Below are 11,879 nucleotides of genomic sequence, written 5' to 3' on the forward strand. Positions count from 1 at the left end.
ACACATGTCATTATGAAAAAAGTGTATTTTTTTTTACCACCGCTGATCTACCTAAAGGAAAGATTTTAGATTTGGTCATCCAGATTTTTCAAACCCCAAATTTTATACATTTTCTGAAAGACGTGCAAAAGTATTCACAAACGTGTGCCAACAGGTCGACACTTTCTGAAAACATATTTGGAAAATTATAATAAACCTTAAGATAGAGCTCCCAGAATGTGCCGCCTCCCCCTAAAGACTCTCTGTGTTCTGCTCGATGGCTTCATACTAATAAAGATCTTTCAGGTCCTGTCCACCCAGGATGACAATGATGATCCATAGCTTCTGCAGACAGATGAAATCAGTCATGGCTGTTCTGGTGCTGACTTGTTTTTATAGGTAATGAGGGTAAATTGCACAACTAGGGATAATGGAGGCCACTAAGTCATCCATCAGGGAGCGGTTTGTATGAGCTGCCATGAGGGGCATTACTTAATCCCAAAGCAAACCCATATTTTCCCCGTCCCTGACCTGCTCTGCCTCACACGAGGAGTCGCACAGCCTCACACACACCCAGAGACGTGGCTTGCCACGAGCTACAAGAGGGGGACATCTCATTCTTTCATCCGCGGCGAGTCATTGTGGCGGTGTCAGCTGGTGCCGTCTCTTTTATCACACTGGAAGCTAATGGAAGCAGCGACTGCAGAGGAGGGAGAGGGTGCGAGTGCACAAACATAAACACGCACGCAGCCATGAAAGAGAGAGGGGGGGGAGATGGGGCCGGCAAGCACGCCAGGCCCCGGGGCCGAAGCTGTTTTGAAGCGACCCCCCCCCCCCCCCACCTCCCCTGCCGCCGCCATCGCCATCAGCTTATGTTTCTGACACTCAAGAAGCCGCACAGAATGGATGCAGACACGTTTTCTTCTCACATCTCTTTTATTTTTTATTTTTCTTACTCCAATGATTAGTTTATATATTTCACCCCCCCCTCCCCCCAGCACCCACCTGGCCTCTCTGTAAAATAATCAAGGTTGTAATTCTGCCTTCTAATCCCTTTTTATAATCTCAGTGGTCTCGTATTTTCTCATATCTATTGACTAGAAATACTCCGTGGACAGGAATTAACTTACAAGAGAGGAAACAGCCAATTACTGCAAGAGGATTCAGAGCAGTTTATGTCTTTGGATAAGATAGCTGACCCTATTTTCTAATAGCACTGGTACCAGAAACACTAAAGACACATGCTATCAGGGACATATAGGAATGTGTTGTATTTATATTTTCTATAACTCTTTATTTTTTCAGTCTTTCTGTTTGTATAACATAACAATCGTGCTTTATCATGTGACACTATTTAGATACATATCTTTTTTTTATATTATGTTTTACATTAGGCAGTGTGACAGTTAAAAATATACAAAACAGTATTTTTTTCTTTTTAACTAGACATAGCTTCTATTTTTAATATAATCATCAATATATTTATTTTTCATTATAATTTCATATATTTCTGTCATATATGTGCTTTAGCTTCTGTGATCAAAATATTATTGCAGAAAACAGCAACTCCATTTTTTCAACATTTAGACAACAACTTCCAATGTAGTACAGACATTCACAGTTACATGTTTTACACGGTACAGTTTTACAACAAACTTCCAGAGAAAACTGTGGTAGAGTAACTTTATACAAAATTCACAGGACATGAACTGTAGCCATTGTCACATATTAGCTCAGTTGCTTTGCTTTTCTAAGTAAACATGTTCTGTTCGACCAGATTCCTTTCACAGTAGCTGCCGTAGAAGCAAACTAACATTGTCCGAACACGCCATGGCAAAAGTCTGAGGAAAAAAACAAAACAACAAAAACGTTTTGTGCTTTTTAACTAGTAACATGAAAATAAAGACCGTTTGTTTAGCGGTCTGCGCATCTAAATATGTATTTTTTTTTCAAAAAATACATATTTTTGATCAAAATATGACTGATCATGACACATAGAGAGAGAAAAACATGACTCAGACACAGAGTTGGTCCTTGTTTTTGTGCTAGCATACAAAGTGTTGTAATTCTGTCCAGTCATGTAAACAAACTATGACTTTGCAGAAATTGGTTAATTGGCTTAAGGCCTTCTCTGTTGTTTGCTTTTTTTTTTCCTTTGTTTGTCAGGAGACATTTGAGAGCAATTTTTCAATGATGTTCCTGAGGAAAGCATGCGAAAAGTAAACAGGACTGACTACCAGCATTAAGGGATCTTGGACATTTGTTAGGGGTGTAACGATTCATTTGAACAACGATTTATATTATGATTTGTGGTTGACGATACGATTTTTACGGTTTTTACGTTATAGTAAAATAAACCTAATACTATTTTCTACGTTGAAGTGATTTTATGATGGTATTAGTGGATTTGATTACCAACTTGCCTCAGACAGATCAATCTGGTTGGATCGCAGGAATAGAAATCGATTTATCGATTAATCGTCACACCCCTAACGTTTGTAAATCACTTTGATAACCCTGTGCTTCATTTGACTTCATCTTGTTCTTTTTTTTTTTTTTTGTACTCCTTTGTACCCTGTGCTTTGCCAACCAAATACTAAATGGCATAGTTTTTGCTATTGTCTGCCTATTGATTTTGGTCCTCAGTTACAACACATACAAGTATAAAACACCCCTAAAAATAATTCTAAAAATGCTTTTGAATACATAAAAGTTTTCTTCTTTTTTTTCAAAGTTTTATTTACTGAAAAAAGGAAGAAAAAAATAACAGTCTCTCTCACACACAAAATCTTTTGCAACAAATGCTGGATTGCTCCAGAGTTCCTAAACATGAACTTCTTATTGGCATTGTGCTTACTCAGAGCTCCTCGTTTGCCTTGCGGCCTGTAGTTCACCTCACAGAGAGCAACGCTGGAAAAAGAGACAACTGTGTGAGGTTTGGTAAACATCCACAAAATAAAATTGACGCCATCCCTTGCACTCCTTCAATGATGTCAATTTTGTTCACTACTTGATCTACTATATTCACACAGTATTTACTGGATTCATAAAGATATTTAACAAATCTCTAATCTATTTCTCTAAGGTTTTTTTTCTTTTCTCACAGTATGACACAGTTTTTTTCCTTGTTTTTTTTTTTCTTTTTCTTAAATTGGATTTATGCTTGTATCACTGCTAACAGTCGGATACTCTTTTCAGATAGCAAACCAACAATAAGACATCATTGGCTTGGTCTCACAAATGCAGAAAAATTAAACATGTTTTGATCGCATTTTTGCCCCTGGAGGTAGGTGAATCAAATAAAATCTTGGATGTCCTTTTTTTTAATGTTCTTCTTTGTCTACATGCTCCATGAGGGTCTCCTTGTTGTCTACACGTTGGCCTCTGCATTGCTCAAGTTAGATGTCAGGCTTTTTTGGTTTGGCGGATTCACAGGCTCTGCTGGGCTAACTGGGTTGGGGACGGCGCTGGTTGGGCTAACAGTTGTGGCGGTCGGGTTAGCCGGGGTCGCCGTAGTCGTAGTGGTGGTGATAATGTTAGTGGCGGTGGTGGTGGGGCTCGTGGCGGAATTCACCGAGCTGGAGACGGAAGTCGGGTTGGCCGGTAGGGGAGCTGGGTTGGCGGGCGCCACGGGGCTCGTTGTGTTTATGGGAGCTGGATTGGCCGGGCTGGTGGGGTTGGCGGGAGCGGGGTTGGTGGGGCTGGTGGGGTTAGCGGGAGCCTGGTTGGCCGGACTGGACAGCGTAGCGGTGTTGGTTTCCACTTGTTGCTCGGGTCCATTTTCCTGGCGTCGTTTAACGACTGCAGGAGGCTGGAACATTATTCGAAGTCGCTGGGGGAGAGACGCAACAAATAAATTAATATAAAAAAATCTGGCGACCCCTAGTGGCGCAGACTATGAAGTACATGCAAAACACAACCCCCTTTTTACCTCCTTGTAGGTGCCCTTGAGTCCAAGATACATGTAAACCATGTACCCTGGTATGAGAACCATGGAGGACAGTGCCATGAGCCAGCCTACTCCCTGACCCCAGGATGGGAACACATAGTCCCCCATGGTGAGAGGAACCATTTGTACTGCGCTGAACAGGAACACCCCCTGTGGGAGACACGAGGCATGTTATACATTCTGACATCTCATACTACGGGCTGCGTTTTCTCAACCCGACTTGGCTGCAGGCATCTAATAATGACTTTATTTATTGTTTCATTTTTGTTTCATGCCACGACTGTAGATGTATTATTCTATTGTCTCTCGGTACTCACAGCAACGATGAGGGGAGTGAAGACGAGCCAGCACAACTTCCACCATACACAGGGTTTGTAGCCAATCATCTCCTCGATGTTCTCATAGAATTTGTTCACACCTGGCAGAAGAAAAAAAAAACACAAAATCATGAACAAAGCATCCAATTTATTTGGTCTGGCGTGAACGTGAGCACAACATGACCTTGAGGCTGGACAGAGCTTGAATTAAACACATCCAGACAAGTGCGACGTGTTAACAGCTTTTAAGTCGGGGCTGTCTGACCGATCATATTTGGGTCATCCTCACTTTGGTGTATGTAAATAACTATTAATAACATTTTCACGTCACTGTAACCTGGGGATGATACCTACCATAGAACCAGGATATGGAGATGCATTCAAAGAAGACCAGGAAGAGCAGACACATGCCGCTGGCAGAGTAGTAGTCGAAGAGTTTGAACACGTAGATTCCCCCCTGGTAAGGATAAAAAGGAAAATGCTCTTAAATCATTTAAACACAGATTTACTTCTCTTGATTTTTTTTTTTATTATGGTTTAGCATATTTGATACAACGGATGGCTGTTGAGGAAGAGCTGCTCTGCTTCACCTGTGTGATGTTTGAGAGTCCAATCACATAAGACACCAGGCACACGACAGCGATGAAGATCTCTCGTCTGCCTCGGAGAACTCTGGGGAACTCATCTACGAGGGCAGTGATGAAGCCTTCAACAGTGCAGAACTGAGGGATGCAAAACAGCCATAAACACAAATATGCGCACAGTGTGTATTCATTTTCAAATCCAAAGTCTTCCCCCTAAATGAACAAATCATTTACGTCTTATGCTATGTTCACACCTCGCACATTTTAAAAGTGCTTTCTTAATGCAATTCATGGTGTTCACACTGGATAAGTAGGGAGGGGCTTCTTCTTCTTTTCTTTTGCTACTGTTTACTAGCGCGTGACCGCCACCTACAGTTAAAAGAGGCTTAGTTGAAAAATATGCAAATATCGCAAATCTTGCTCTAGACTTTTTCTTTCATCAAAGACTTGGTGCCAAATAATTTCGAGCCACAATCAATTTCTCCTCCTTGATCAACTATCAAGCGGTTGGCACTCACATGAATTAAAAAGGACGCCACCCATACATCACTCACTACCAAATCCGAGTCCCTGATTGGTGGTTTGACTTTCAACGGGTTTTCAACGACCGCCCATTTTTTACATACAGTCTGAAAATGGTCGTGGAAAGTTGAATAGCTACGCAAGAGTTTAAAACGCAGAAGCCCAAAATGCCCTAAATACAACTGCCACTGCGCGTTGGGTGGTTTTATGATGCTGCGCAATTGTTTTTGAAAAATCATTCAGGTGGTCATGAATGTAGACGGTGACAGGCAGGCGGCCGTCAGGCGTGTAGAACGACCTGCTTTTTATAAATCCTCGAGCTACCAGGCAGCTCTTGATACGGACGGCCATTTACACATCGTCCAGTCAGAGCTGCTGGCCGGTACCCTAACCCTTTACCCTAACCCTAGCCTGGAACACGTTCGGTACCGCTTCCGGAACCGGTACTGATCTGCATCCAGTACTGGTACCGATCCGCAATAAGTTCTGGGTTAGGGTACTGGCACTGATCTGTGTCCGGTAACGATCCACATCCGGTACTAGGGTAAGGTTAGGGTTAGGGTTCTGGTGTGGTCCACATCCTGGTACCGGTACTCGTTTGCGGCCCGGAGATTGGAGAGCCTTGATTTAATTGGAACAGCCAGCTTGTCAAAACACAAGTATGGGACACCCAAAACGACAATTTTTGACGTGGAGGGGTCGTTAATCATACGTCAAAATGCGATGACCTGGAAATAAATTGTGTTGGTCACTGGACTGCCAACGTGTGATCTTAGGCGCCCACTGACCGATGTTAACTTTTAGAGAAAAATCATCCTGTCTGCATAGAAATGTAACTTTTTCTTCTGCAGCCATCGCGCGGCATGTAAAAATCTGACTGCTGCCTCCTGATTACAGCATCGCTGAGTGGTGGCATTGTGAGATATGTGACCGTAGTCTTACATAGAATTATCATTAGAAGTGGCCGCTTGACACGTTGCTGAGGGGGATGTGAACGTAAAAAAACTCCTGCAACTATGACATTTGGAACTGGGTTGTAATTTCTACAATTTTTCACTCTTAAGCCTGTGAGGTCTTATTTAAATCAGATGTAAAAAAAACACACAGGGGGCAAGGAGGGTAATGAAGTTGCATCAAAAATAAAATGTCTCTAAGTCTAACCATATCTGTCCACCAGGGACAAATTACATGCTTATCATGCAGACGACAGAGGTGAGCTGCATGATAGATGCCTACTTTCAAATATTTAGGTCATCCCCCTGAGCCAATCACCTCTAAGCCCCCCCCATTACCTGGCTGTCTATCCCCAGCATGAGCAGCATGGAGAAGAACAAAATGGCCCAGAGAGGAGACACAGGCAACTGGGTTACTGCCTCTGGGTAAGCGAGGAAAGCCAAGCCGGGACCTGGGTGATGAAGAGGAGAGGCGTTTTCGTCAGGGTTATTCTGTCAAACCTCTGTTTAAAAGCTGATAAAACAAATAAAAGCAGCAGTTACCTGAAGCTGCTACGTCGGCTATGTTTTTCTTTGTCACGTGTGACATGAAGCCGACGATGGAAAAGATCACAAACCCAGCAAACATGCTGGTGCACGAGTTGATGCAGCACACAATGATAGAGTCTCTGGAGTCAGAAAATGTGAAAAAATAGAGATAAATCGTATTTAGTTTCCATCCGAAACTGACTAAAAAAAACACCAGAATATCTAAAATAAGCTTGAATTGTTATTTCAAGCTTTATGAATCCTGATAAAAATGAACGGCCTCCCTTTTCCAGCAATAAACTCATGCATTAAAATGCTTCAGCGTTTCTGCATTATTCTGACAGTTTGCAGAAAGCTCAAACTGAATGCAATTATTTTTATGTAACCGATAATGTGACCCAGAATCCTGAAACTGCTGAAGACAAACATTCAGGCTCAGGGAGCCATTTTTATGCTAAAAATCTCAGGAATTCATTGAACCTCAACATTTTTCATCCTTCAAAACCTAAAACTGCTCACATTTAGCCTCGCATACACCAGATGAATCATAAAGTCTTACCTATAAACGTTGTTATTGAAAGTATTGTAGCTGCCCAGAGCTATAAGTGACCCCAGTCCCAATCCATAGGAGAAAAAGATCTGTGTAGCTGCATCCAGCCATACCTGACAGAAGAACGCAATGATTTAGCAGCGTGGGGCCAACTTCTGTTCTCTCGAGCGTTCTACATATGGCAAGGAATCACACTGTGGTCTGTCGTTTACCTCAGATTCTTTCAGTTTCTCAAAGTCTGGGGTGATATAAAACAGAATTCCCTCTCTAGCGCCAGGTAGAGTCACCCCACGGATGAAGAGGATGAACAGCATGAAGTAGGGATAGGTGGCTGAGAAGTAAACGACCTGGAAATAGCAAGGGGGAGATCAGCAGGTCTGAGTTCCGTTTTCATAAAGTAAATTAAGTGACAAATTTGGGAAATTTAAACTTGACTAACTAAATAGTAATGTATAGGAGAGTTGAAATCCAAAATCTGGACTATGACTGGCTATTCCCAGGAAGATAGGCACAAAAATGAACACAAATATTTAGACATTTATCAGGAAAAGCTCCACCAAGTCTCACCTTTCCTGTCCAGCTAACGCCTTTCCAGATACAAAAGTACACAAGGACCCAGGCTATGGCCAGCGTTATTGCCAGTGGCACTCGAAGCTGGCCTGGTTTTTCTAGGCCGTCAGTCATTTGATGCACGTTGAGCCTACAAATCAGGGTGAGCAACAATAAGGCTAAGCAAATGTTTTTCTACATTTCATGCGTTGAAACAGAAAATCTTACTCCCAGAACTCCACCACAGCACTGGTGAGGTTGGTGGTGTCTGCAATGCTGTAGTTTGTGTAGCACTTCTCTGTGTTCCATAGGTTGTCACATGAGCTCCACGGCAGGTTCTGCAACACAAATATCATTTTTTCTCCCCCTGATTCCTGACCTTCCACGTTTAATAACTCTCACTCTGACAGTACTTACTGCGGTGAATGAGTTGTACAGATAGTAAATGGCCCAAGCAATGATTACAATGTAGTAAATGTTGAGCCAGAAGGACAGAACAGCTGCTGCAAGGCCCACACCTATTAGAGAGAAATGAATTAGGCAGTGCAGAGGAACTATTCACAAACACCACTGCCCTCCTTCCTTTCTTCCAGACTTTTAGGTACCTTTGAACACAGGAGCCAGTTTCCACACACCGAGCCCTCCAATGGAGGTGTACTGACCAAGGGAGCATTCCAGTAGGAACAAGGGCATCCCAGCAAATATGAGGGTCAAAAAATAGGGGATCAAGAAGGCTCCTGAATGGATAGAAAGTTACAACATGAGCTGATGGAAGGTGTGCACACACAAGCCATGAAAAATGATGTTTACCTCCACCGTTTTTGCCACACAGATAGGGAAATCTCCACACGTTCCCCAGTCCAATTGCATAACCCACGCAAGACAGGAGGAAGTCAAATTTTCCTCCCCACGTTTCTCTGTCGGGCAAATCCTTTTTTGGCTTCTCGGGTTTGACGTCCAGTGACTTGGGCTTGTCATTGCTGGTGGCCACCTCGTTGAGTTCCGTGACCTGACCGTCCGTTTTGGTGCCGTTCGTCGCCATGTCTCTGGGTCTGGCAGAGGTCCTGGCGGTAGGACGAGAGGCTTCAGCACCAGTCCACGTAGACAGCAGCTTCGCGGTTTTTAGGACTAACCTTTGGACCAAATGTCTGGAGATGAAGCCTGCGCGCACACGGCTCGTCAGTCGCCGTTAACCTACAGGGGTTGTGGATAAAGTGTCGTTTGTACAAGTGGCGCAGAAAATGAGATTACCTCCTGAAGAAAGAACATGTTGCTCTCTTTTAGGCACAACATTCATTCATCCATCCATCCATCCATCCATCCTCATCCTGTTTCAATGCCAATTAAAGGCAGCATCTCCCCATCCTTTTTGGCGCCATGACAATTATTCCATTCACCTCAGGCTCAACAAATGCCAAAAATAAATAAACAAATAAATAAAACATATTCCAAAATCCGTCGACTTGCCTCCTGAATTGAAAGGCGCACGACAGATTGCACGGTAATATCAGCCAAAAAACCAGCTCAGCAGACACTATTGCCTAAACAAAGTCTGCAAGAAAATATGCGCCCCAAAAATACAACAACACAAATACCAAAAGCTACAACTTAAAGCATTAAAAAAGGCGCAATTTAAAATAAAATCACCTGGAGCCAGCGCGCACCACAGGAATAGCGCACAATTTAGGCGCAAAAAGTGCACCAATTACCACCAAGACATTCTCCAAACAAATATTTACCATAAAAACGGGATTTTTAAACAAATTGGAATCCAAAAGGCATGATGCAGACAAAAGGATGTCCGATGCGTAAAAGCTTTACGCATCAGCCCAGCACACCTTAATATTCCATTCAGCCCGATTAATTGAAAACTGCGCGCGTTTTTCGGTGCGCCAGAATGCGTCTCCACATTTGCAACAACACAGACAGTCAGACAGGGATCAGTTCTGCGTGGATTTTGATTTAAGATCCTCGCGTAAATATTGATCCCAGCAGAGGACTGATGGATAGTCTATTGATTTCATTGCTGGAGACAGACATAAACGCATGCATTCAAAGGGGTTTGTTTATTTCAAGTAAAATAGACTAACTGTGGCACATGCAGAGAGGCAGACGCGGGTTTACTCACAGTGAATGTGGGATCTGCACGCAGCTCGCCACAAGTCTCGGAACGAGGTATCCGCAGAATCCTCCTGTGCGCGAAGTTGTAAACTCCCAGTTTGTCTTGCAACATAAATGGGTTTTACTTCCATGAAAAGACTGAAGGGGAGCATGCAGTGTCCGAGCAGGAGCTGTCCAGTGGGGAGCAGTGCTGAAGACCAGGACGAAGAAGAGGAAGGAAGGAGGAGGAAGATGAGGAAGAGGAGGAGGCTGAACGCACACGGGCAGCAGCCACTTCGGCTTGTGCGAGTGTCTAAAATCAACAACCAGAGTCTCAACTCGCATCCACAGAGCCTCAATGTCATCTCAAAGTCGCCCCCCCTCCTCTTCCTCATCCACAAGCTGCACAGACATCACAGTTGCAGTCTGTTTGTCTTATCCAGCATTTCATTCATACAAGAATTATTTTATTATTATTATTTTTACATTAATTGACACTATTTTGGTTGGTAATAATTTTTCTTTCAGTCAAAAAAAATCTTTTTTTTCATATTTATTTTCACATGGAAACTCAACATAAATAATAACAACCCCCTCCCACCCAGACTCCCCCCTCCCCAGTATTAAAATGTATGTCTGAGGTGGAAAACAGAAACATATGGAGGGGTAATGTTGAAAGTGAAGCCAGTCCGTGACTGTCTGCCTGCAAATCTGCCAAAAAAATGTGATAAAGGGAGCCCGTCAATAAAGGGAGGGAACATTGGCTCGTTGTCTAACTCTGCCTGGATTCATCCGACGTCTTCCACAAATGAGGAGGAGAAACTCTAGGACTGTAGTCTGGAAATTTGGGGGGTGGGCACAACAGAAGATGACACAAGAGTGGAAAAAAAAAGAAAAAAAAGGACCGCTCAAGAGGAAATAAAAACATGTCAAAGACTGGAGTTTAGAGATCCTTTTTGAAAAACAAACAAATCCAAGAAAAAATGGAGGGTAAGTGATTCAGGCCCACTTGTTTGACCTTCCTTGAACATGAAAGCTGAAGTTTTTCTTGTGATGTCTCGTGTTTGTCTCCATGCGTTGCAGCTTGACGCCATGTTTGCAGTTTGTCTTGACATTTGACACGTGTTGATGCCTATCACTTTGTTTAATGTGAGAAGAATTCTTTTTTTTTTCTTTTCAAAGCTGAGTTGAAGGGCGTGCTCGCTGACTTCTGCTGGGTTTTTTTCTCTTTGGCAAGAGAGATCGGGAGCACTTACACTCCTATTGCAGGCTGAGAGGGCTCCAGATGGCAAAGCAATGAGGGGTGAACCAACCTACTAAATGATACCACATGAAATGCAGCATTTAAAATCCCATCTGGGTCCCTGCGGACATGCATGTGTTGAAACATGACACATATTTATACACCTGCTGATGAAGCACACAGGCATGGTGACAGGCAGTGTCAGCCAGCTGACCCCTCAGCCTCAGAGTTTGGGTTTAGACACTTCACTGCGGCTCCGACCTGTTAGTTTTCGGTTCTGTGTGTAAACGCCGGCCTCCTGTGGTTTCCTTTTAAAAGCTTTGCAACAGGCGGAGATTGAGTCTCGCATTGGACTTTAAAAACCCACAGATGTATCACCACTGTGACCTTTTGAGAACTGAGGTTGGCAAGGGTATTTCTTAATGATTTCTTATAGCTTTTTTTAATGGAATTAATGCCCAGAACAGTAAAAAATGACATTATTTTAACTCAATTTATCATCAAAAAGTACAAAATTAAGCTTTTTTATAAATATCAAAAAACGGTAACATTTTTATTTTGCTTAATTCATTTCTTAACCCCTTTGCTAATTTGCAATTTACCAC

At 42.9% G+C, this 11,879-nt stretch overlaps 1 protein-coding gene across 1 annotated transcript; it reads right to left on the reverse strand.

Moving 5' to 3' along the window:
- Window positions 1-1,245: 1,245 nt before the first annotated feature.
- Window positions 1,246-11,530, reverse strand: slc6a1a (solute carrier family 6 member 1a). The gene is made up of 16 exons (XM_024292532.2): window positions 10,060-11,530; window positions 9,065-9,125; window positions 8,742-8,995; window positions 8,537-8,668; window positions 8,349-8,449; window positions 8,160-8,269; window positions 7,950-8,082; window positions 7,595-7,729; window positions 7,392-7,495; window positions 6,848-6,972; window positions 6,644-6,756; window positions 4,836-4,967; window positions 4,600-4,702; window positions 4,246-4,346; window positions 3,911-4,078; window positions 1,246-3,811 (listed from the first exon to the last, which is right to left on the reverse strand). The coding sequence occupies exons 3-16, from the start codon at window positions 8,971-8,973 to the stop codon at window positions 3,350-3,352; spliced, it is 2,151 nt and encodes a 716-aa protein (XP_024148300.1). The 5' UTR covers window positions 8,974-8,995; window positions 9,065-9,125; window positions 10,060-11,530; the 3' UTR covers window positions 1,246-3,349.
- Between the last annotated feature and the right edge of the window lie 349 nt (window positions 11,531-11,879).

Source organism: Oryzias melastigma, linkage group LG7, assembly GCF_002922805.2.
Source record: "Oryzias melastigma strain HK-1 linkage group LG7, ASM292280v2, whole genome shotgun sequence".
Classification (NCBI taxonomy): domain Eukaryota; kingdom Metazoa; phylum Chordata; class Actinopteri; order Beloniformes; family Adrianichthyidae; genus Oryzias; species Oryzias melastigma.

Excerpts from the sequence above, each read along its gene's own strand:
- slc6a1a (XM_024292532.2), bottom strand. The coding sequence starts at position 8,973 with ATGGCGACGAACGGCACCAAAACGGACGGTCAGGTCACGGAACTCAAC. Across the intron at positions 8,669-8,741 it reads GTGTGGCAAAAACGGTGGAG|GAGCCTTCTTGATCCCCTAT; the intron begins GTAAACATCATT and ends CTATCCATTCAG. Across the intron at positions 4,079-4,245 it reads TCACTCCCCTCATCGTTGCT|GGGGTGTTCCTGTTCAGCGC; the intron begins GTGAGTACCGAG and ends TGTCTCCCACAG.